Genomic DNA, 22746 nt, shown 5'->3' with positions numbered 1-22746 from the left:
AGCGTGAAGGAGGGAGAGAGAGGGGATGACATGCAGCAAAGAGCGGCAGGTTGGAGTTGAACCCGCGGCTACTGCAGAGAGGACACAGCCTCTGTAAATGGGGCACCCACTCTACCAGTTGAGCTACCGGGCGCTCCACTTTTCACTTTTTTGTAAGACAAATAAAGCAGTTTCAGAATACATGTGGCCTGTATTTACACACATTGAAACCATAAACAAACCCTTACACGACTTTACACAATGGTTTGGACCAAAGAATGGCAGGATCAGACCGACGTGACGGCAATCCGCACTTAAAAGTGTCTTTGTAAAGAATCAAAGCTTTGGTTACCCGCTGCCAATGGTCACCAGCTTACATCCCTCATCTCTGCCGGCCATGTAGTTCAACACTGCTGCATCATAGATGAAGGCGTCCAGTTTACTGCAAAGGAGCAGAAAAAAAGAACAGAGGAAAGAGACAGAAGAAAACAGACAGAGGGAGGGGATGAAGATGCATGAGGGGTTTCATTTTTTTTAAAGAGTGAGTGAGAAGAGCACAGGAGGAGACCGAAAGCGGGAGAGGGGCTTATTTTTCAGAATGTGTTGTTTGCGGATCAATTCTAAAGTGTTAAATCATCTCCAATAGGACGGCAATCCAAGCGGAACCAAACACACAGAGGACACAGCGGGGAGTGGCTGCGGTTCAATACAGCACGCTTCACTGATGATAGGACCTTGGAGGCACGCGGACGACCTAAACAAACTTTAGACAGACACAAACATTCACACTGTCTCTTCCCTGTTATATATATGCGCGAGTGCACACACACACACACACACACACACACAAATAAGCAGGTTGCGAAGTGGAACGTACAAACGCAAAGATCTCAGACTCAGACTGACATTTTCAATGTAACTGATGCCATCACTAACTGCTGCTCTCTCACTCTCTCAGTGCCCGCTCACACTCACACACACACACACACATGCACATGCACGCAAACACACATGCACACACAGAAAGCCCTGCTAATAGTGCAGTGACTGGCTGGCATTTACTGAATGTCAGATCCAGCCCTCTAACGGAGGCTCACAGCCGATAGTTCAGCTGTGTAATTAGCTTAACCCAGCGCTGGCTCCATCCACACGCAGGCTGTGTGTGCAAACATGTAGGAAACCGGGCGCGCATGTCAGCGTGTGTGTGTGTGTGTATACTTTAGTGTGAATGCCCACATGTGGCAGCGCACCGGTGCATGTGCATGCACGTGGACACAAGTGTGCATGTTTGCAGACGGCAGCCAGACATACTGTGGCTCTAACAGCTTGGAGAGGGATTCAGCCATCACAATCTGTCACACCTTTATTTGGGCCGAATAAAATGTAGCAGCACAGATTTTCTGGCCACTTTTCATCTATACCTTTGAATGTAATCTCTAACACAGCAAAATGACCATTTAGTGTGACTCTGAATCTTATTTTACACCACTACAGGGAAACTCTTCAGTGCAGCACATAACCTGTCAGTGTCCAAATAGCACCTGGACCCCAAAGAAAACATTTTAGCAGAACTGGCTCTACAAATTGTCAAATACTTTCATGGTTTAACCTTTTGCTCACACAGAAACTTTTTGTGGAGTTAAAAGTTTTATCAGGGCAACTAACAAACTCTTAAATCACCCAAAACAGAAAGAAAACACTATTTTATGTCTAGAATTCAGTCTCAGTTAAAACATGCAAGGCTGTCTTCAGACTGACAACAGCACTGCGTCATAAAAACTCAAGGGGCTGGGCTGGCGTGGCTACCGGAGAGAAAATGAAATACAAACAGTTCAGGTTGAAAGCTCATGAAATGCCAAGACTCCTGTGTTGAACCTTTGTAAACTCTGGAAGTTGCCACAGCAGAAAGAACTCCTCTGCTCCTCTGTATCCATATTTGTACAATGCCACACAATACATCACAAAGATATGACACCTGCACTGCGCTTTTGAATAAATGTGACTTGTCGCTGGAGTGCTTTGCTTTTTTTGCTAGATAATTCTGCACTTTTTGTCGGTGCCTTTCGTGTTGGGTTAAATCTGGGTTACTCATCTTCACTGTAAAATCTGACAAGTTGATCCCACTTAAAATAATCTCTGAAACCAATTGCCTTGAAAAAGGAAAGTAAGTATGACTATAAATCTTAATTTATGTTTACTTTATATCCAAGTGCTAAGTTTCATTGAAATTATGTTGTATTTATTGAATTTTGTGAAGTTGCTGCAAATTAAAACTTACAAGTGAATTTACATTCTTCTTTCTTGGTGTTAGCAACTTCAGAAAACCAAGTGAGTCTGACTTAACTTGATCAGGACAGAGGATTTTGCCAGCGATGAAGTTAGAGGATTAGCGAGTTGTGTTCCCTTAACATATTCAACAATATACAAATGTGACAGTCTAGTTTGCGATACAGATATATAGCAGAGTATACCTGGTTTACTGAAGTTGCTAAAACTTAAATTATTGATTTAATTAAAGTTGTTATTTTTAAGTTGCAACAACTTCACAAAATTATGTAAATATAACTAAATCTTAAGTAAACTTAACAAATAATATAGACATAAATTCTGATTTATAGTTCTATTTACTTAAATTTTTCAAGACAATAGATTTCCACAATTTTTGTTAAGTAAAAGAGGCCTGGACCTCTGTTGGGGAGCCTAGAGATCCTAACCTGGCTCTTTTTTTATGAACACGCTCTATTTTTATGCTTTTTTTATGCACTGTGGCACCTTGTTTACTTACACTCTCATGTGGGGCAAACTTGTGCAGAGAGAGAATATATTTGTTCCAAACAGAGAGAAAAGGGGATCAGATTTAGTGTTTGCATGGTTATTAGGTCTTAATGTTTTTCTGTTGCACTGATTATTAAAAGTTTACACCTCTCAACCCAAATGAAAATTCCTTTTGGCCGTCGAATCAGGCCAGTCATTTCTGATCGAGGTGATTACATGAGGCATTTTTTACTGAACCGGGCTATTTTTTTGATTATTAGTGGAATATTCAGGTCCTATTGAAAAAGGAATGAAGAGGGTGTGTTTCTCTTGCAGCTGCCTTGTCAGTTTGGATACCCTAAACCTCAAATGACTGCAAAAACGGTTTCATGTTATTAAAATGATAATGCAAATCATTTTCCAATATGATATTCTAAACTTTGCTTTTACTGTGATTAATTTAGGTTCCAACATGTAATCACATCGATTCAACTCCCCGATGCATAGTTTTGGTTCTTGTGGCTGTAACAGATTTTGCGTGTAAAGCCTGTCAGCATTATGTGTGATCACAGCTAATCCAGCCATCGAGCCTCAAACAGCTGAACGCCGCAGTGTTGCTCATCTGCTAATACCACAGAATAGAATTATCAATGAGGGTATTACTGGCTGCACACACCTGCAGCCAGCTGTGTGTGTGCTGATACACACCGGTGTTTTTCTTTCACAGCATTTTGCTCATGTGTATGTCACGTTAGTTTACAGAGGTATGTATATTTGTGCGTGTTTACCTTTGCGCTGTATGTTAATACAACACAAGCGAGAGCGCTTGAGAGTATTATAGATGCAGGAGTGGTTTAACCTGTCTCTACGTGTTTACATCCAGGTTACTTATGACTTATGGATGAGTGAGAATGAGCTGAACATCTGCATAAAAATCATGGATCATGAATTACATCCTCGTGGTCGTCGCGTGTGTATTCTTCTCCTCCCCCTCTCTTTTCTCCCCATGAGGCAGCCCATCCTTCCAGCTGGGAACTCTGATTGGACCCCACCCCATAACCATTAACCAATCAGAAAGAACTGCTTGTCGTATCACCTCATCAACCTTTTGTCCTTTACCAGTTTCTCTCCCTTCCCTCTGTTCCCGACCATCTCCCCCTCCTTTCCCGTCCCCTTGCCATTCCCCTCTCTACTCTTACCCTCAATTTCCCCTTCTTCCCTCTTCCATCGCCCTCCCTTTTTCATTCCATTACCACTGTCTTCCTCTCTGGTCTCTTGGCCCTTTCCTGCTGCCCTCCACACTTCCTTCATTTCCTCAAATCAGGCAGTTTGCCCTTGGCCTCCTCCCTTGTCCCTTTTCCTCTTATTCCCATGTGATGGTGTGATGAGAGTCACCCCTCCGTCTCTCCTCCCTTCTTTTCTTACCAATGCCTTTACCTCCATTTTTCTACTCATCCAACGCTCACAAATTGTTCCACTCTTTCAATCTGTCTTTGGTAAGCACGGTGATAAACCCCCATCCTTCTCTTACACAAACATAATATGGAAGTATATAGGTGACAGACGATCTAAGAGCACGAAACAAACTCTGAGTGCTACTCAGCCTGCAAGTCAACATTTGAGAGAGCACAAACACAGATTTGCAAGAGCGGAATTAAGATTTGAGTGTGCAATCCTTCTTTCCCAATTTTTTCTAGCTGCTTCAACAGCTTCTGAGCACTTCAAACTGTTTTTGTAGGGCTGCCCCCTGAAAGTCAAGGTTTTAATAATCAGTTGGAGACCCCTCAGTCAACTGAGATTGTTCAAAAGGAGCAGTAGTGTTTGTTTTTTTGTTGTTGTTGTTTTTAGTCAGTCTGTGCAGCGTATCGATGGGGAGGTCTCAGTCCCTAGATTTAGCTGCAGAGTGAGCTTTCACACGGATCTCCGGTACAGGCAGCTGCAGACCCAGAGTGAGTCTGAGTGAGACGGAGCTGCCTGCAGGGAGAGAGGCCCTGAGATAACGTTATCTTCTGCCTTCTGATTAGAAGCGGTGACTTTAAAGCTCACAGCAACTTGATACGATACAGTCTCTGGCTTTTGTTTGATATCTAACGTCTACAAAACATGTTGCAAATTTTTGATCCGTCGTTAGTGTAGTAAGCAAGCAATAGCTTGGAGGGCTAACTTGGCTTGTTTACTTGGTATCTCAATAATTATCCAGTCATTAGTGATGTGAGTCAGCTGACGTTGATTAAAGTCAACCATGATATTTTCATATCCCTAACTAAAGTTTTGATTGCTTAAACCTTACTGCTGACCCCTTCTTAGTCACACGATGACTAAAGTGACTAACGTATCAAGATACAATGCAAAAGACCTCACAGATGTTTGGTTGAGATCAAAATGACGACACCATAAACCATTGGCTCCATAAACCCAAGATGGCAACGGCCTAAATGTCGACCTCAAGACTTCAAATTGTAGTCCACAAACCAATGGGTGATGTCACGGTAGTTACATCTATTATTTATATAGTCTATGTATAATACAAACACCATATACTGCTCTTTGTTTCCACCTAGTGGTTAAAAACTTTACTGTCCCAGCTTTTATTTTGAAAGTAGAACAAAGGACTAAAAGGATGACCCTTCACTTAAAAGTCGAAGTTGAACAAGTTGAACAGGTGACTCTTTGCTCTCAGTTTGAGGATTCAGTCTGCCAGAAGTGAACGCAAGCGGCTTTGATCATTACGAGCGTGAGAATCTTGATCGCTGGCTCAATCTGAGTTACACAATCATCGGTTACGCTCACGTCTCCGTCCTCCCTTGTGCACCGATCTGATTCTGCTCTTACAAATCCGAGTGCTCTCAAAGGTCGACTTGCAGACTGAGTAGGGCTCGAATGTATTTTGTGCTCTCTCAAATCTTTTGTCATCGATATACTTCCGTAACCCAGCACCAGTCTCATTGTAGAGACCAGCACTAAAAATAGCTCCTGCTGTTCCCAGTGAGGAAGCCCATTCATCCCCAGTCTCAGAGGAGCTGTCACACACACACACACACTCACACACACACACGCGTGCACACGCACGCACATGACAGCAAGTTCCCTCACAGACACGCAGTTACACACACATCTATATGTAGGCACACACAAACACACAAAGAGGAGCGTTTTTTGAGGTTGACTGCTGAATATTTTGCATTAGTGAAATAGTATTTCAGTAAATCAGTGTGCCTACGCGCAATCATGCTCACAGAAGCGTTTCCTTACCCCGTTTTGAGGCTGACAAGTGCGTCCACGACTCCAGTTTGATGATATTTTACCATGTACTGGTGCATAGCGGGGTAGTTCTTCCTGATGTTCCTCTCTGTGGATCCGTTTGGAACCGTCCCGAAGCGGAACGGAGGCGAGTATGCGTACGGGTTCTGAAACTGAGGTGGAGGAAAGATGGAGAGAAAACAAAGAGAGAGGAAAACAGAGGGGTAAATCAAACAGAAATACAGATAGAAGAAGACTGACTAGCAGACAAACTGATTCCAAAAGTGTGTCGCTGCAAGCAATAGATGTGTAGGTCACACCATCTGATACCCTATTGATAAAATATCAGTCACAGTTAACCCTTTGAAACCTGAACAAATTGGTTTGATTTCTTTCAAAAACATGCAAGAGACCAAGAGAGCAAGAAATCTGTAAAAAGTACAAGAACATGACCTGAAAATTAGTTATCAAAAAAAGTAAAAAACTACTCAGTAAAGGTGCTTAAAAATTATAATAATTCTGTAACATAACTTGTAAATATGTAATTATGATAATTATATATATAGTTTTTCCCTAGCATTAAAACAAATTATATGATAATTATTAATGTACTAATGTCCTAATTTCTTGCAGTTTATGGATCATTTCTTGTGAAGTTGCTTCTTGCCTTCTTGCCTTCTTTTTAAAGCCCTGACATAGACCGGAAGTGGTAAAAACATGTTGGCTGTTTAATGACGTAGCCACTATAATAAAGGTTTTTTTTAGTGTAATTCCTCCTCATTTTTCACCTTTTTAGAGTGTCTGGATTTCCTTCCTGTTTATCCTGTTGATTCATGTTTTTCATAAACACCCGACACAAGTTTATGACCTACGTTTTATTACAGCCCACAGAGCAACCAGACATCTCTCTCTTTTGAACAGAATAAATGTTGAGCTGAAATTAGACTTTTTAAAGCCCTAAAACAACCACTGTTTTTAACTACTGCACCTTTGCACAGTGCAATTTTATACACTACATAGTATTTATTATTATTGGATTTTTTTAAAATAAGTTAGTATTTTTTGTATTTATTTTTTAGCTTTTTTTTTTTTAGTGCTTTTATGTTGCGTGAGGTTGTGTGTGGTTAGCTGTGAATGAACTGCCATAACAAATGTAATATCCTGTGCAAAATTTATAAAGTATCTATCTATTCATCTATCTACAAATCTGCTGCATTTAAATCCATCCCATTATAATCTGGGCTGCTCTAATTTCAAATGAAGCATCTCCAACAATGCCAAGTAAATGTGGTCTCCAATACTCTGAATTGAATAGTGAGACAATAGCAGAGCATTTACTCACTTATATTAGATTTCTTTAGGGAATAGCATAAATTTGGGCTTTTCAGAAAACATCCGGTAGGGTGGGGTTAGAGTCCCAGACTTGACTTGTCATAGAAAATCAATTTATTTAATTTATCAGATTTATTTGTTAGAAACCGTTTATAATGATAAACATAAATGTTGCCTTTACTAGATTTTCAGTTGAGAGGTCTCTTTTCTCCCTTCCATTAACTGAATTTCTTTTCCCTTTTATAAACTCTCTGATCATTTCTCTCCGTCTCCCCCCTCCCCCCTCTGTGTGTCTCTCAGGTATAATCTAGTCTGTGTACAGGTCAAGGGTTTTGTAGTAGTGTGCTTGTCGCTCCAGTAACAACCTACCCTCAAGCACTGCGGTAACAATCTGCCCTCAGTGCCAGAAACAGACAAACCCTATCAATTAGAAGTGTGTATTATGAACTCCACTCTAACCACATAGTGTGTCTATGTGTGTGTGTGTGTGTGTGTGTGTGTGTGCGTGTGTGTGTGTAGCACTGAGCAGTGGTTTCACTACATTTTATCAAAACAGCTGTGGAAAAAAATATTCCATGACATTTCCATATATCTACATGTCTGTTTTGCTTCACTTTCACACATTCATACAACTCAGCTGAGGGATTTTATTAGCATATCATTAGCATCAGTATTTTGTTCAGTTTCAACATCTGTACAAGAAAAAAAAATCTGTGTCCGATTGTTGAATTGTTTATGCGATCTACTTAAATCATACATGTATCTGCATTGTCTATATGTAAATATTATTAGCATACTGTATCCGCCTGTGCGTCTCCATTGTCTAATCAGGTCAGAGTGTGCTGAGAAGTCCGCCGTGCATGTGTGTGCATGCATGTGTTTGTGGCGATGTCACGCGGTGTGTGTGTCAGCATCACAAGTGAGAGCCCTCAGGAGAAGCTCTCTCCACATGCAGTCCTCCTTTCCTATTGTTTCTCTCCCCCGCCCCCTCCCGTGGCTCTTTTAAGGTGGAACAGAAGCTTTAAGGTCAGAAGAGGGCAATCATGACATGGGAGTTTGGGGAAGGGCACTGGTTCAACTCTCCAGGCCGACTGGGAAAATGCAGATTGGGACGGCGCTCCTCTCTTGCTGGATAATTAGCAGTGAAGGGCTTTTGAGAACTGCACCAGCTGCTGCTAATGAAAGCTTGATGCAGAGATGATGAGAAAATGAAAGCGCAGAGGATCCGAGTTTCAGACAGGTGGAGATAAGAGGATTCACTGCCCTGCTACATGGTCATGCCCAGCAGCAATGCACTCTAGATATTGCGATTTTGTTAACAGGTGATTAAAATCAGGTCCCAATCTTTTCTACCAAGAGATCAAGTTTCTTTTATATGTTAATGTTTGTACTTTTATGTTGAAATTGTTTTTTTTATATATTAAAGAAATACTTCACCAACAAAATGGTCATTTGTATATAATTTACTTAGCCTGTTATGTTGAATTTGTGAGGAAAAGTCTTTCTTGAAAGCCTCCACGGTGAACGAAGAATCCAAAAAACAGAAACTTCTTGGGAACTTTTGATTCGTTACGCACTGATTATAGACTGAATATAAAGACGGACGACATGACAGCTCCCAAATAGTGAAGCCAAAACATCTTGGTGTGAAAAAGCCTGTCCCCTTCATGTTAGTGGTTGGAACATGGGTCAAACTAAAAACTCAAAGTACACGTCAAATACATTTTTCCATAAGGTGGTTTCTGTCTTTTGAGGTAGTTTGTATCAGTCAGATTTTTGTTCAAGTGTTCCTTTTTCTGATAAGTTTGGTTTTTGGTTTTTTGGACCGGTGAATGGGCGAGAAACAGAAACAGAGATCACTTCTGCACAGACTCTGGCTCCAAATTATGTTACCAGAGCAAGATGGCAGGTGCCATATCTGGATATTTTAGCCTCACCTCTGTACAATGGAGACACATCAGCCATTTTAATATGCAGTCTATGGCACGGACAAGTCGCACTTCTGGACAAGCATGTGCTTTAGCAAACCCTAACATCTTCAGTATTTACAGAAAAAAAACCTCAACACTCCAAACAGCTGGGGAAAGGAACATCCAGTCCCTTACCTGATAATGTCAACTTTATGCCGATGTCTGGTGATGGCTCAAAAGGTGGATAAATTGGTTCACACACTTGCCCAGACACATCACTATATGGTAATGTTTTAGCAAAATACATGTTTGAGAAGTACTTAGCATACGACTGGATAAATGAGACTGGGATTACACTGCACGAGTTGTGTGAGAGTCTGTAAAAAGATGTTTTAATATAGTTGTGCTGTTGTTTCATGTGGTCCCCATTTACTTCAATTCATTAAGAACTTTCCCTGTTTTTGGATTCTTCGCTCACTGTGTAGGCATTAGAGAAAAACAACGATTTCTTCATAAACTCAACTTAACACAGGGTGAGTAACTGAAACACAAATGGTCATTTTGTAGGTAAAGTGTTCCTTTAAAGCATCTATTATAATAAATGTATAATTTTAATTACATTTTTTTTTAAAGTCGCAAGTCCTTGTGATTGTCAAGTGGCCCCACTTATGATCCTAATGCTGTAATGTATGTTTAACTCTGCTAATACAGACTGTCTATCCACCTCTCCTCTCCTTTCATGTTCTCCTACATTATCTCTTTTTTACTCCTTTTCCTCATTCGTTCTGCTGCTCTCCTGGTACCCTCTCTATCTTGTTATTATGCAAGTTCTGCTCTTATATAAGCAAAGGACTCCCTTTTGTCTGTGTGTCTAACTGTGTCTTTGTCTACGTGTGCTCTGAATTTTAGTGCACTTGTCTGCTGATCCACCTCCCTCACATGCCACTCTCTTTTTCTACATGTCTGCTATATCTATCTTGAAGCAGGACTTCTCAAGGTCCTTGCTTTTTTTTGTATTCTTTTGATTTTAAGAAATATTGTTGGGATGTCACTGCAAAGTATTGACTTTTGTCAATCAGTCTGTCAACTTTTTCCCACAACTTTTTGTTGCTTAATTTAGATTTTGCCTCTCAAACTTTGAAGCTGCTCTCTGAATCTGAAAGCAAGTTAAAGAAAATACTTCACCCACAAAATGACCATTTGTATATTAATTAGTGGTGCCATGTTATATTGAACTTGTGAAGAAACTGTTTTTCTTTTTTATCTCTACATACAATGGTGAACATATAGTTGTACTGATGGACTTGGGACCATGTTTTCAAAAAAAGCAAAGCTATATTAAAACATGTATTTATGAACTCTCCCTTCCAACATTAATTTTTGCTAAAAGAAAAAAATGTGTGCATGTGTTTGGGAAGAACTGAGCCTATGACTCGATAAATGAGACTTGGATTATACTGCATAGTTGTTTTAGAGCTTATAAACAGATGTTTTGATATAATTTCATTGTCACCATGACTAACTGATTTATAAATAGCCATTTTGTGAGTAAAGTGAGCCTCTTTAAAATTAGTCCCTTTATTGGTCCAAGTGTGTGACAACAATGGATTTTTCAACATGTCTGTATATGTCCAGACAGGCACGTCTGCTCTCAAGGGCAGCTGCATCCAAAAGCGTTTGTCATTGATTCCATGTCATCAATCATGCTGCTGATAAAAGATGCATTTACCACTTGAGTCTCATCTCCATGTAAAGAGATACAAGAAATGAAGGATTCTACATTGTAGCTATTTAAACTTGTATAACAACGTAATACTGGTGCCTAAATGAGCAGCTTAAAGCATTTCATTTGTGGCGATAGAATATGATCTAAATCATTTTTTTCAGAGCAGTAATCTTTTCACATTGCTGCATATTTAATGATATAATATCTAAATCGGCCCTCAAAACTCCATCAGCTGTCAGTACAATCCTAACAGACAGACAAATCTACTGTATTTATATCCCTGGATATCAGAGGTTTGATTCTATCTGATTGTTTTTTAGATCCCTTTTAAACTGATGCATGTGGCAAGTTTGAAAACGTTGCTGTGCCAATATAACAGCTACGACTCCAGTGCAGCACTTGTTTGCTTATTTTACTGTAATTCTTAAAGTATGTGCCCTGAACACGCTCTCCTATCAGCTGTTGAGAAACCAGAACAGCATGTCCTCTTCAGCAAGCAGAGACAAATAATCCAGCGCTGTAAAGACAAATCCCTGGTGCTTGAACAGCCTAAAATGCCAAAGACCTGTTAACTGACTGCCCTCCACTTGAGGCAGCCTGTTTGGGAGACAGCTGCCTACAGCTCAGCACACAATCATTACGCCCTCTTTATAAAAGACAAAAAAGAAACAGCTCCTCCTGTTTATCCACTTGCTGAAATGGATGGAAAAACATGACATATGTCAATTTTTAACCCTTTGAAACCTGGGTAATTTGGTTTGATTTCTTTTAAAAACACGGGGAAAAGGCAATGGGCAACTTAACAACACATGGTACAATAATTGCAAGAAATTAGTGGAAAAAAATTTCCAAGAAAATAATCTAAAAAATAAGCACAAAAAGAACAGTAAAAAACAAAAACAAACAAGAAAAAAGTGCTAATTTTCAAAAAAAAAGTATTAATTCTTTTTTTTTTCCTGTCACATAATTTAGAATTATAAATATAGTTTTCTGGACAATTTTTCCTTTCCTTTGAAATATCTTTTTAACCCCCCTCCATTTTTTTCAACTAATTTTGTGGTAATTCACTTGTCGCCTTTTACTAATTTCTTGAAATGTGTGGGGCATTTCTTGCCATGGTAGCCATTGCCTTATTTCCCATGTTTAATCAAATAAATAAATAAATTAAAGTTATTTTCTCAAGTTTCAAAGGGGTTAACAGCTTGTGAAAGGCATTTAAACGCAGCACAAGGAAACTGATGTCGATCCAGGTTTCAAAGGGTTAAAGGCAGAGTTAGGGCTGTACGATTATGGCCAACATGATAAATCAGATTATTTAGATCAATATTGAGATCCTTATTATTCATCACAATTATTCATTGATTTAAGGAAAAAAATCGATTCGATATTCGGTGGGTTTTTCTACCATTGGAGCACACATTAAAACATTTATATCTCAGTCAATAAATGTTCATTAATTGTCATCAAGATTAATGTTCAGCTAACTGTGTAGCCCTGGGCAAAGTGACATAAAGGTGCTTAAGATATCAAACCTCTTATCATTTCAGGAGACAGTGTCTAAGGACGGTAAATGTGCTCCGTGTGCTGATATTTTCAGACTCAAGAATCACAGCTAAAACCACTGCAACATGTTGGATTTTTCTATAATTGGCCAGTGCAGTTAGTGTATCATTTTAGGAGAACCACATATTTAGTGGCATTTTGACTCATTGTACAGCTCTACATGTCACACGTAGAGCTGTGACTCCACTAGTAAATCAGTGATGCAATATATTTGTTTTTTCCATTAAAACAAGAAATGGTTTGTTGGAGCCATTCCTAGTTTGCACAATTACGCACCAACATTTGGCCTACAGTCAGTAAACTTTATATGGTACTGAATAAAATTACGTCATGTAATATATATAGGTGACACAGCTGGAGTTTAGACCTCTCAACTGCCACATAACAGATTTTATCGGCAGGTCAAAAATGTGTTGTCATCGCCTTTCTGTCCCCGCCTTGCCTGAGGGGTTCAGCTCAGGTTTAGCTATGATTTCCTGAGAGCTCCCCTGGGCTTTAATTGGTTTGGAGTTTGTACAAATGTCCTTGTTATTTCATTTATTTATTATTTATTCAGAACTTTTAGTCTCTGTAATGTCATGAATATTGTATGAGGCGCATGTTGGCGATCAATTCAAAAATATCTGAAAAGATTTCAATTGACTTAAGATTACAAGAAATGTTTTAATATACATACAGTTTTATGTAGGAATTAGGCTTTGCAATTGGGCTCTGACCCAAAACTGTTGCTGTGATGCAGGCTTGGGTCAGGCTTAGAGATAAACTGTGCAGGTTTTCGTAAGGTCGGTCATGTTTTTTTGTGTCCCATTATAGATTAATGTCTGTAGCTCAGTTTGTAAATCTGGTGTTGCAGCCCGTAGTGGTATAATACACCAGAGCCTGACACGCGCACGGGCAGCGTCACTTGCAGCCGGACAGAACCTGTCGCGTGCACACTAAACACAGCAGGACGGCATTAGTGTTGAAATGCTGTCAGTAGCAATGTAATACGAGAAGCAGAAAGGGGCCTATAGGGCAGCCTCCTGCCTCAAGGTGGATGGGTCCAATTAAACCCAGACTGTGATGCGGGAGTCTGTTGTTTGGTTCCTGTCTGAATCTGATGTTTTTTTCTACACTTCACCATGTGCCTCTTTTGCCTGACCCTAAACATCCGTGCCAGCATGTGCGTTTGTTAACGTCACGGCATTGGTTGCTTAAACATAACTACATGCAGCATCATCCCATCATGTGCTTTTGTTGACATCACGGTAGCGGCACCCCTAAATGTAAAGAGCAGACGCAGAAGGATACCTAACACATAATATTTAGATGCAGACGTCCACTGCAAAGTTGCAATATGAGACAACTTGGGATGAGAATGTGTTTGGTGTGCCGTTAATTGCAAGGTCAGTGTTTCCCCTAGCTCCACCAATGCACATGTGGAAGTGTGCTTCAGCAGCACGCTGAACCCCATTTTGCTTCCATGCATGTGCATGAAAAATGGAAGTTGCTTTGGAAAAAAGTGTCTGTAGAATGTTATGTTTCTACGATCGGATGAAAAAATGTGCTAATCAAAGTATTTGGGACTTAGGTCACACTGAGCGTTCTGGACTCAGATGATAAGAAACAATCCTCCTATGGGATGTTGCCCTGTGCCTGCTGGATGTGTAAGTAGACAACTACTTCCTAAAATATTCGCCATAAGATATTTTTATGCTGATATAGGCCGAGGCTTCTTTGCTGAGAGTTTGTTTTACTACCCCCTAGTGGTCCAACATCTGCTAAGGTGGTTTTGAGTATAATTCACCGATGGGCATGTCACTGGGGGATTTCTTTCATCATTTTGCTGGTCACAGATGCCTCAATGTCCAGCCTCGCTCAGCACATCTGTCTGAACGGCCATTTACCCTTTTCATCTGGTTCCTTTCTTCCCTGACCCTCTCTGTCTTTCCATATCTCTTTTACTTTCTCCCCTCCCTCACGCCATTCCTTTCTGCCTTCCTCAGCCGTCAACTTGGCCCATATCTGTCCGCCTGTTGTCTTGTACCATCTTGTGTGTATTGGCCTCTCGCTATTCCTCAGTCACCCTCCTGCCAGTTGCTGTACCCCCTCTTTCACCCCCCCCCCCCCCCTCCTTCTGCATGTTGTCAAAAGCCTCTACATCATTCTCAAATGCTCTCTCCTTGGAAGCATCTACCCCATACATCTGTTTCCCTGCCTCCTCATGAACTCGCTACCCTTTTGTCTTTCTTTTCTTTCCTATTTCTCAACATTTGGTTTGACCTTTTCCTTTCATCTTTCAGCCTGTCTTCCTCCTCCTGCGTGGCCACCTTTTCCGCTTCTATTATCCTCCCGTTCTTTTGTATGAATTCTTACATTTTACTGCATATTATCACAGTTGTACTGGTGTAATCATTTACAAACACATAGTGGCACAAAAGTAGTATGAGAAGCAAAGGCTATATTCATGGAGGAGAATCCATGCTGAGGCACCACAACTATTTATAGACATGCTGTTTTTAGAAGGAGAACCACATTTTGCAAAGCATTTAAGACCAGATATGTGGAAATGTCCATATGGAAGTGTGTAATATTTCAACTCAACTTGATAAAAATACTTCACAATGAACAATGCGCACTCTCAACGATTTGAGCATTTAACCCTTTGAAAACTAAATCGACATCCCTTTTCTTGTGCTGTATTCCCACGCCTTTCACAAGTATGTAAACCTTTGAACTTCGAGAAAATTGGCCTGATTTATTTTAAAAACATGGGAAAAGGCAATCAGCAAAGAATGAAAGAAATGAAATGGCCTGCAAATTGCAAGAAATTAGTTAATTTAGAAAATGATTTTTTAGAGGGGCAAAGGGAAAATGTCCATAGAGAACTGTTTATAATTATCAAAATAAAATATCTAGAATTTTAACTTTTGAGCACTCTTTTCAGGTCATTTCTGTTTCTTTTTTTGCTCACTGGTTTTATATTTGCTGATTTGAGCATTTATTCCATACATGACATACTAAAACTCCCTACAGATTTTGCAGAAAATTAGTTTCTTCATTACTTTTTTCTAACTTTTTTTTTTAACTGACACAGTTGCATAACTGTAAAACTTGGTGGAATGTAACTACAGTACATTTATTCAAGTGCAAATTAATATCAAGTGTATTCTGATGCCAGTACTCTCGTACATTTGCTTTAGTAAGATTTCAAATGCAGGACTTTTATTTTCTAACAAAATTTTATAATGTAGTATTTTTTTTTATTTGTGAAAAACATCAGAGTATTTCTTCCACTGAAAAAGTGTAAATTTGAGTCTTTGAGGATCACTAAGATGTTGACATATTCCTCCACCATGTCACTAAAGGGAATTTTGAAAACAGCAGGACTACGTCAACATAAAACATTCCCAGTGAACAGCGTGGGAGGACTAATGCTCACACAGTTAGCCTCTTAACTGACTAACAAACTCCCATCCAGCCGCTCACATCAACAGCTCCCATCTGCTGTCCCTTACCTTGTTGTCTGAAAGCCCGGTGACCTGGTCGACAAACTCCTCCTGGATCATGAAGGCGGCCAGGTTGGCAGTGTAGGAGGCCAGGAAGATGACAGCGAAGAAGGCCCACACGGACACTATGAACTTACTGGTGGTTCCTTTCGGGTTCTGCACTGGCACAGAGTTGTTGAAGACGAGACCCCACAGCAGCCACACGGCCTTGCCCATGGTGAAGGACGGGCCATGGGGGTCTGAGGAGGAAGACAGAGGAGAGAGAGACGGGTAGCTTAGAACAGGGGTGTCCGAACTGTTTTGAATGGGGGCAACATTAGATGATGTGAAAACACCAGGCGGCCTGCTGCTTCAAGAAAAACACATACAGATGACACAAACACTGTTTTATCTAAACTCTTTAACATCCTGCTCAGCTGTTACTCAACCTGGCTGTGCTATCTCTACCAACCAGTTCAGGTTTGCTATGATAAAAAAAAAAAAAATAAAAATAATTATACTAGATTTCACTGTGTGTTAAAACACTTCCTTCACTTCTTACAGTAAGTTAGTAACAAGAAAAATCACACGAGGGTTCTTGGTGGGGAGATTTAAAAAGATATGTTCGGGAAAATGTTCCGACTCATTATCATAGTTACATATTTAAAATTAGGTTACATAATAATAATAGTAATAATAATAAGCTGTCTTTATAGAGCCCTTTTCAATGTACTAAAAGACACTTCCTAGGTACTAAAAATAAAAAAAAAAAGATAATAAAATAAAGTACATTAGAATACACAATAAAATTCAAACAACATTAAAATTTCCAGGATTAATCACATATTTAAAGACATTTTGAAAAGGTGGGTTTTGATAAGTGTTTTGAACTGGGAGATGTTGGTGCTGTCCAAAATTTGAGGGAAGGAGCTATGTAGAAGGCTCTGTCACCCTTTTTTTTTTCTTACTAATTTTCAGGTAATTGTCTTGTACTTTTTACTAATTTCTTGTTAATTTTTGGGTGATTTCTGCTGTTGTTGCTCATTGCCTTCACCCATAATTTTGAAAGAAATCAAGACAATTTGCTCAGGTTTCAAAGGGCTAACCAATATTGTGTTAAACATCCAGTATATTTTGAGAGACCAGCCGAGGGCCGTTTAAAATTGGTCTGAGGGCCACAGTTTGCCGAGGGGCCGGACTTTGGAATTGGCTGGTTTAGAAGAAAATGAGAAAAACAAAGTGTATTTATGTGGTTATGTGCGTGCTTACCTCTTCCCTGTGCCAGGTTTCGGTTAAAGCCAAGTGGACTAATGTACTCAAACATAAAGACAGCCATTGCAGTCACCAGTAGGAGCATCACAAACATCATCACCCACACTGATGCACTGAATGGCTCTGTGAGAGAGAGAGAGACAGAGAGAGGGGAAGAAATAAGAGGACAGAGAGGACAGAGATTAAGTATTAACACATGTTGGATTAAATTTTTACATCTTACACATCACTTTTTCTGATTCGTGCCCGCTCTTTTTCTGTCCTTCCACGAACTGAATGAATAAATCAATCACACACACACACACACACACACACACACACGAGGGCCTGGATAGAAAACAAGCTCACTCCTGTATGCTCACACACAGAGCCCCCCTAACACACTTGCACATACACGGGCACACCTCCTATTTGACAGTGTGAGGAGGCGAACAGTATAGGAAGCCCTGGTGTCAGCACTCCTGTCCTCCCTCTGAGCTCACAACATTACTGTAGAGATTAAACCCTGCTCTAATGTATGGGAGAGCACTGCTGGCACAAGGCCGCGCACTACGAGTGTGTGCGCAAGTGTGTGTGTGTGCTGGCAAGCAGCCATTATGGGGTATTCCTGCTAAGTCCTTATAATTGCCACTTTCACAGCAGTAACTGCGTGCTGCATACATGTCAGTGTGTGTACCTGTGTATGTGTGTTTCTCTGTACTTTTCTGCTGGCTGTAGCTTCATGTACTGTATGTGTGTGTGTGCATGTGATGTCTGATGCCAACAATTGAACGTGACCGCGCAGCCATAACAGGGATATCCGTGGTCACTCGAGTTAAAATCCTGCGGTTAAGTCCCTCTCAGGTAAGTGCGAGTCATTTGTGGCAAGAAGCAGGAGTTGAGCTAAATCCCTCCGATGAAAGAGCAAGTATTGACAGCTGTGTAAGTGAGCTGAATTGTGTTGTCAGCTCTGGATCTCAGCACGCACGCACACACACACACACACACACACACACACACACACACACACACACACAAAAAAAAAACAAATACCACTCTACACTCACACAAACTGAAAAAAGCAAACAAGACACATCTTCCTCTCCATCTCTCCTGGGTCCTACAACAAAGCAACAGTTATTCGGTGACAGTTACCGAGAAAGGCTGACGGGGAGACCGTTCCGTTGCTACGGGAGACCATGACGCTGATCCCGGTTTCCACGAACGGGACGGAGAAATCGATGACCTCAGAACGCTCCTCATTGATCGTCAGAGATCCGACGGCCATGACGGCTTTCTTATAGACCACCTTCAGAGGGCGGAGGAGAGGGAGGGACGCAGGGTAAAAGGGAGGGAGGAATGGATGGATGGGTGAGGAGGGTGAGCAATGAGGGATGAAGGAAGAGAGATGAGTGAGGATAGAAGGAAAGAAAAGGTGAAAAGAAAGAATGCGTACGGAGTGGGTAAATTGGCAAAAAGTTGAGGAAAGGATTGTGGATAAGTAGAAGGGAAACGATTGAGATGGGGACACAGGAAAAGAAGAGGACAAAAAATATTTAATCTTTGTGGCATTCAAATGTAACAAGCACTCAAACTACACCATACTTATTGCACTGTATTTTTGCATCTCAGTTCAGCCTTGATACTGACTATCACTGATGCCCTACGAATCAGCTTTACATCCTGAAATTGCACAAGAAACTGTGATAATAATAAAAATAAAAAAAAAAAAATGTCCATTTTTTCTTATTTTCTTCAGTTTGGACCTAGCAAATTTGGCGTCCTAGACGAGCTCCCCCAAACACAACGCTCTCTCTCTATCTAAAGCTCAATTAAGAGCAAATCTTAATCTAAGTTTCCCTGAAGAATACAAGTCAGTTTCTTATGGAAAAAAAAAATATTGCCACATATTATTCTAAAAACAGCAAAACACAACATGAAGCTGGAGAAATTTGCTTTTTAAAAAAAAAAAAAAAAAAAAAAATGTTAAATTAACTAGTACTATCAAGTTTGTTTTGTTTTTTTTTTGTTTGTTTTTGTTTGTGAAATTTAATTTATGTCATCATGTTGTCATTTTTGTTATGTGTATTACTATTAGCCTGTAAATTTAAATCTTTAATTATTTATTATTATTATTATTATTATTATTATTATTATTATTATTACTGTTATTTATTACTTACAAAAAAAGAGATAATTTGAAATCAACACAAATTAACAACTTAGTTTTCAAACAATAATCATAAATAACAAAAATAAAGGATTTTTTGCAAATGTGGTCCTGTTCTTCTTCTTGCAATGAGTTTCTGCAAAATAACATTATCTTTTATGATGCCACCCCCCACTAAATTATAAACCAAAACCAAAACCAACACCTGCCAAACCTACACCCGAGTATGAATTTTATTGATTGCACACAAATAAAGCTTAATCTCAGGCTGAATCTTATAAATTGCAATAAATATGCAAGCGGGGGTCACTGCTAAATAAGATAAATGCCAGATGAACTTCAACCCAGTGAATAAAAGTGTGCCATGAAAAAATATCGACTGCAATAAAGTTTAAAGTCTTAAAATGAACTCTGGGATTTTACCTTCAAGTTGGAGCTGGTAATTAAAGATATGCAAAAGGCTTTTCTGCAGGAGTAGCTAAGATTTGTTTACTTTCTGAGCATTTTACAGTCGGTGCCAAAGCCTCATAGCTGGAAATGCTTTTTTTTTTTTTCCCTCTCTGTGAAAGTTTTGCAAAGTCAACAACTAAAGCTTTTTTTTGGAGCGTGAGGAACATCCTGTCACACAGACATCTCTAATTTCCCTCTCAGCTAAGGCTTGCATGTCAGATGTGCTACAAAACTAAAAGTGAAGAGCGATCGATACCTTATGCATCATTCATGTCATGCTCCTGCACTTTCTCATCGTGACACCTTGAAGCAGGCATGTAGTTAAGGGTGTTTTGATACGAATACTAATAGATTCATCACCATTAAAAGATGCACATACGGATCACTCACACACACACACGATCCTCTTACCTCTCCCACCATCCCATTCCAGACGTTGTTGATCTTCTTGCCATGCTTGCCATTGGTTACCAGGTACAGGTCATAGGTGAACTTTACATACTTGGCGATCTTTTTTAGAATATCGATGCAGAAGCCTTTGCAGCACTTCTTGATGTATGTCCCACCAGCCTCAGTTGTATTGCTGAAGAAACATAAAGAAAATACAAACATCATTAGTTGCTGATTTTGAACAGCAGCTGCTTCAACCTTGTCATGTTGTTGTTGGATGTTTTTCTTGTTGATTTCATCTTTTAAAAAACAAACAATAAGCTAACAGGTTGCTTCTCGTCTCTGTTAACAGTGGACAAAGTATTCAGATCCTGTACTTCAATAAAAGTACCAATAGCACACAGTGAAAAGACTCAAGTAAAACTCTTGCTTTGTAAATGGTATCTGAGTAAAAGTATATAAGTATTATCAGGGAAATGTACTTAAAGTATGAAACGTACAAGTGCCCAAAGCAGAAAATCCTTAAACAAAGAATAGAGCACACCCAATGAACACAAAACTGTTAAAAAATGACAAAAACACCCCAAAACACCCAAATTATTTTTAAAAAAGTGAAAAACAAACCAAAACTCAAAATTCTAAATAAAAACAACTACCCAAACTCAACATTTTAAAAAAAAAAGACCCCCAAAATGCAATTTAAAAAAAAAAAAAAAAAAAAACATCGAAAAAAATCAAAATCTTGAAAAATAGAAAGAAAAAAATGTGCAAAACTTTAAATTAAAAAAATAAAAACAAACACAAAAAACATCACCAAAACTAAAAATTATAAACAAAACTAAAAAATAACACTACAAGTACATCAAACTCATTCTTAAGTACAGTGCTTGTAAATGCACTTAGTTCAGTTCCACCATCGCTTGATAAATGTATATTAATGCACCAGTGAACAAATATCACCCTGGGACTTTTTCACCTTTAAGTTCAGGTCGTTCTGTTTAGGAATGACATCAGAAGACTTGCAAAATATGCTCCCTCACTCCTTCTACCTCTCTGTCTCTCTAGAGAAGGAGGTTTATGACGGCACTGCATCTGCAAGCCTTGTACCATCTGTGTATATGAATTTGAGAGCAGGAGAGTTCACACACTCATACACACACACACGAGTGCACATCAACTTTCAGCCACCTGGGACTCTCATTTAACTTTTAGATTTGTGCTAATTAGGAGAAGATAACCTCGTCCTTTACTTTAACAACAACCTGGACACAAACTTGATGGAAAGAGAGAAAGAACCCGACTCTGCAGTTACCGTCGGCGCTCAAACTCTGTCACTTTGGAAGAATTCTGTAGTGTCGGAAAAAACATTAGGCGACTCTTGCCCCGAGTGCAAACTCCTGTGTTACCCTCACTAGTCTCCATCAATCTGTCAAACGAATGTCACCCCAAGTGGAATCCTCCCCCATTGTCAAACTGGAGAGGAATTCACTTTTTCTGGTCTAATAGTTTCTCACTAGAGAGGAAAAACGTTCATTTGAAAAAGCCAGGCGCTGATCTGTCAGCAGTTGTGAATGACTTTTTGTGAAGTGTTGCGCAATCACCCAGGGTGATTTTCTACAGATATAATTAGATATTATCTATAGCAGCTGTTGGAGCTGATTTAGAATGAAATTAAGGAGCTAATTTACATCTAAATGCCCCTTCAAACATACCATGTGTCAACAAATTCAGGCTAATTCACTGCCAGAGAAGCAATATGGCTTTTGTTTCCTCATCAATCTGAAATAAAGACTTTTTAAAGAACTTTGACACTCCATCTGTAATGCAATGTTTACTGTCTAACATTTCTAGCCCAACAAGGTGGCCTATGGCTTCCAGTGTAGCACACAGAGGCAATGGTGACAATTATGGAGCTAATCCAGCCTCTTTTGAACCGCCTGTTTAAGCTCGGGGATCACGCCATAATTCTACCTTGCCTGGAATGAGGGCAGAGTTGTCTTGCCTTTAGGCCGGCAGCAGGGGTAGTCACAGTGCCCAATCAACATCTGTGTAAAAGTGACAGCTGGCAGGACTCAAATTTGTAGCCCATTCTCATCCAAACTTGTCAATTAGCTCCACTATGTTGGTGCTTTTGGCTTAAGTGTGCAATGCCAAAAAGCACCTTATGCGTGCTCATGGAACGCCACTGGATGGCATTAGGCGAGAAGACGGCCAGACAGAAGTGTTCACATTGTTATTATACTCTGGCAGACAGCTAGACAGCACCTGCTGTGTCCGCCCGATACACGCACGGGCGGCGTCACTTGAGAACGTGGCTGGACGGAACCTGTCACAAACTGTCGAACCTATGTTACACTTATTCCAGGTCATTTCCTTTTAAAAAACATCTTTTTCAAAACAAATTTCATGTAATTTTCTTGTTTCTAGCTAATTTTTGGCTCAGTTTTTCTTTTGTTGCTCACTGTCTTCTCATGTTTTTGAAAGAAATCAAAGCCATTTTGCTCAGGTTTCAAG

The 22746-nt window shown here is 39.8% G+C and overlaps 1 protein-coding gene across 1 annotated transcript in view; it reads right to left on the bottom strand.

The window, feature by feature from the left end:
* The window catches only part of grin2aa (glutamate receptor, ionotropic, N-methyl D-aspartate 2A, a), a 181973-nt gene that overhangs the window by 13681 nt on the left and 145546 nt on the right, over positions 1 to 22746 (bottom strand). The window contains exons 7-12 of the mRNA XM_042504779.1: positions 20254 to 20425; positions 18378 to 18531; positions 17241 to 17366; positions 16002 to 16231; positions 5986 to 6146; positions 332 to 421 (exon numbers count right to left, since the gene is read on the bottom strand). Of these exons, the coding sequence (XP_042360713.1) occupies positions 332 to 421; positions 5986 to 6146; positions 16002 to 16231; positions 17241 to 17366; positions 18378 to 18531; positions 20254 to 20425 (933 nt within the window). The remainder of the gene's footprint in view (positions 1 to 331; positions 422 to 5985; positions 6147 to 16001; positions 16232 to 17240; positions 17367 to 18377; positions 18532 to 20253; positions 20426 to 22746) is intronic.

The sequence above is a fragment of the Plectropomus leopardus genome, chromosome 17 (assembly GCF_008729295.1).
Source record: "Plectropomus leopardus isolate mb chromosome 17, YSFRI_Pleo_2.0, whole genome shotgun sequence".
Classification (NCBI taxonomy): Eukaryota; Metazoa; Chordata; class Actinopteri; order Perciformes; family Serranidae; genus Plectropomus; species Plectropomus leopardus.
Note: the sequence above shows the minus strand (reverse complement) of the source record. Positions and strands in the feature narration are given on the sequence as shown.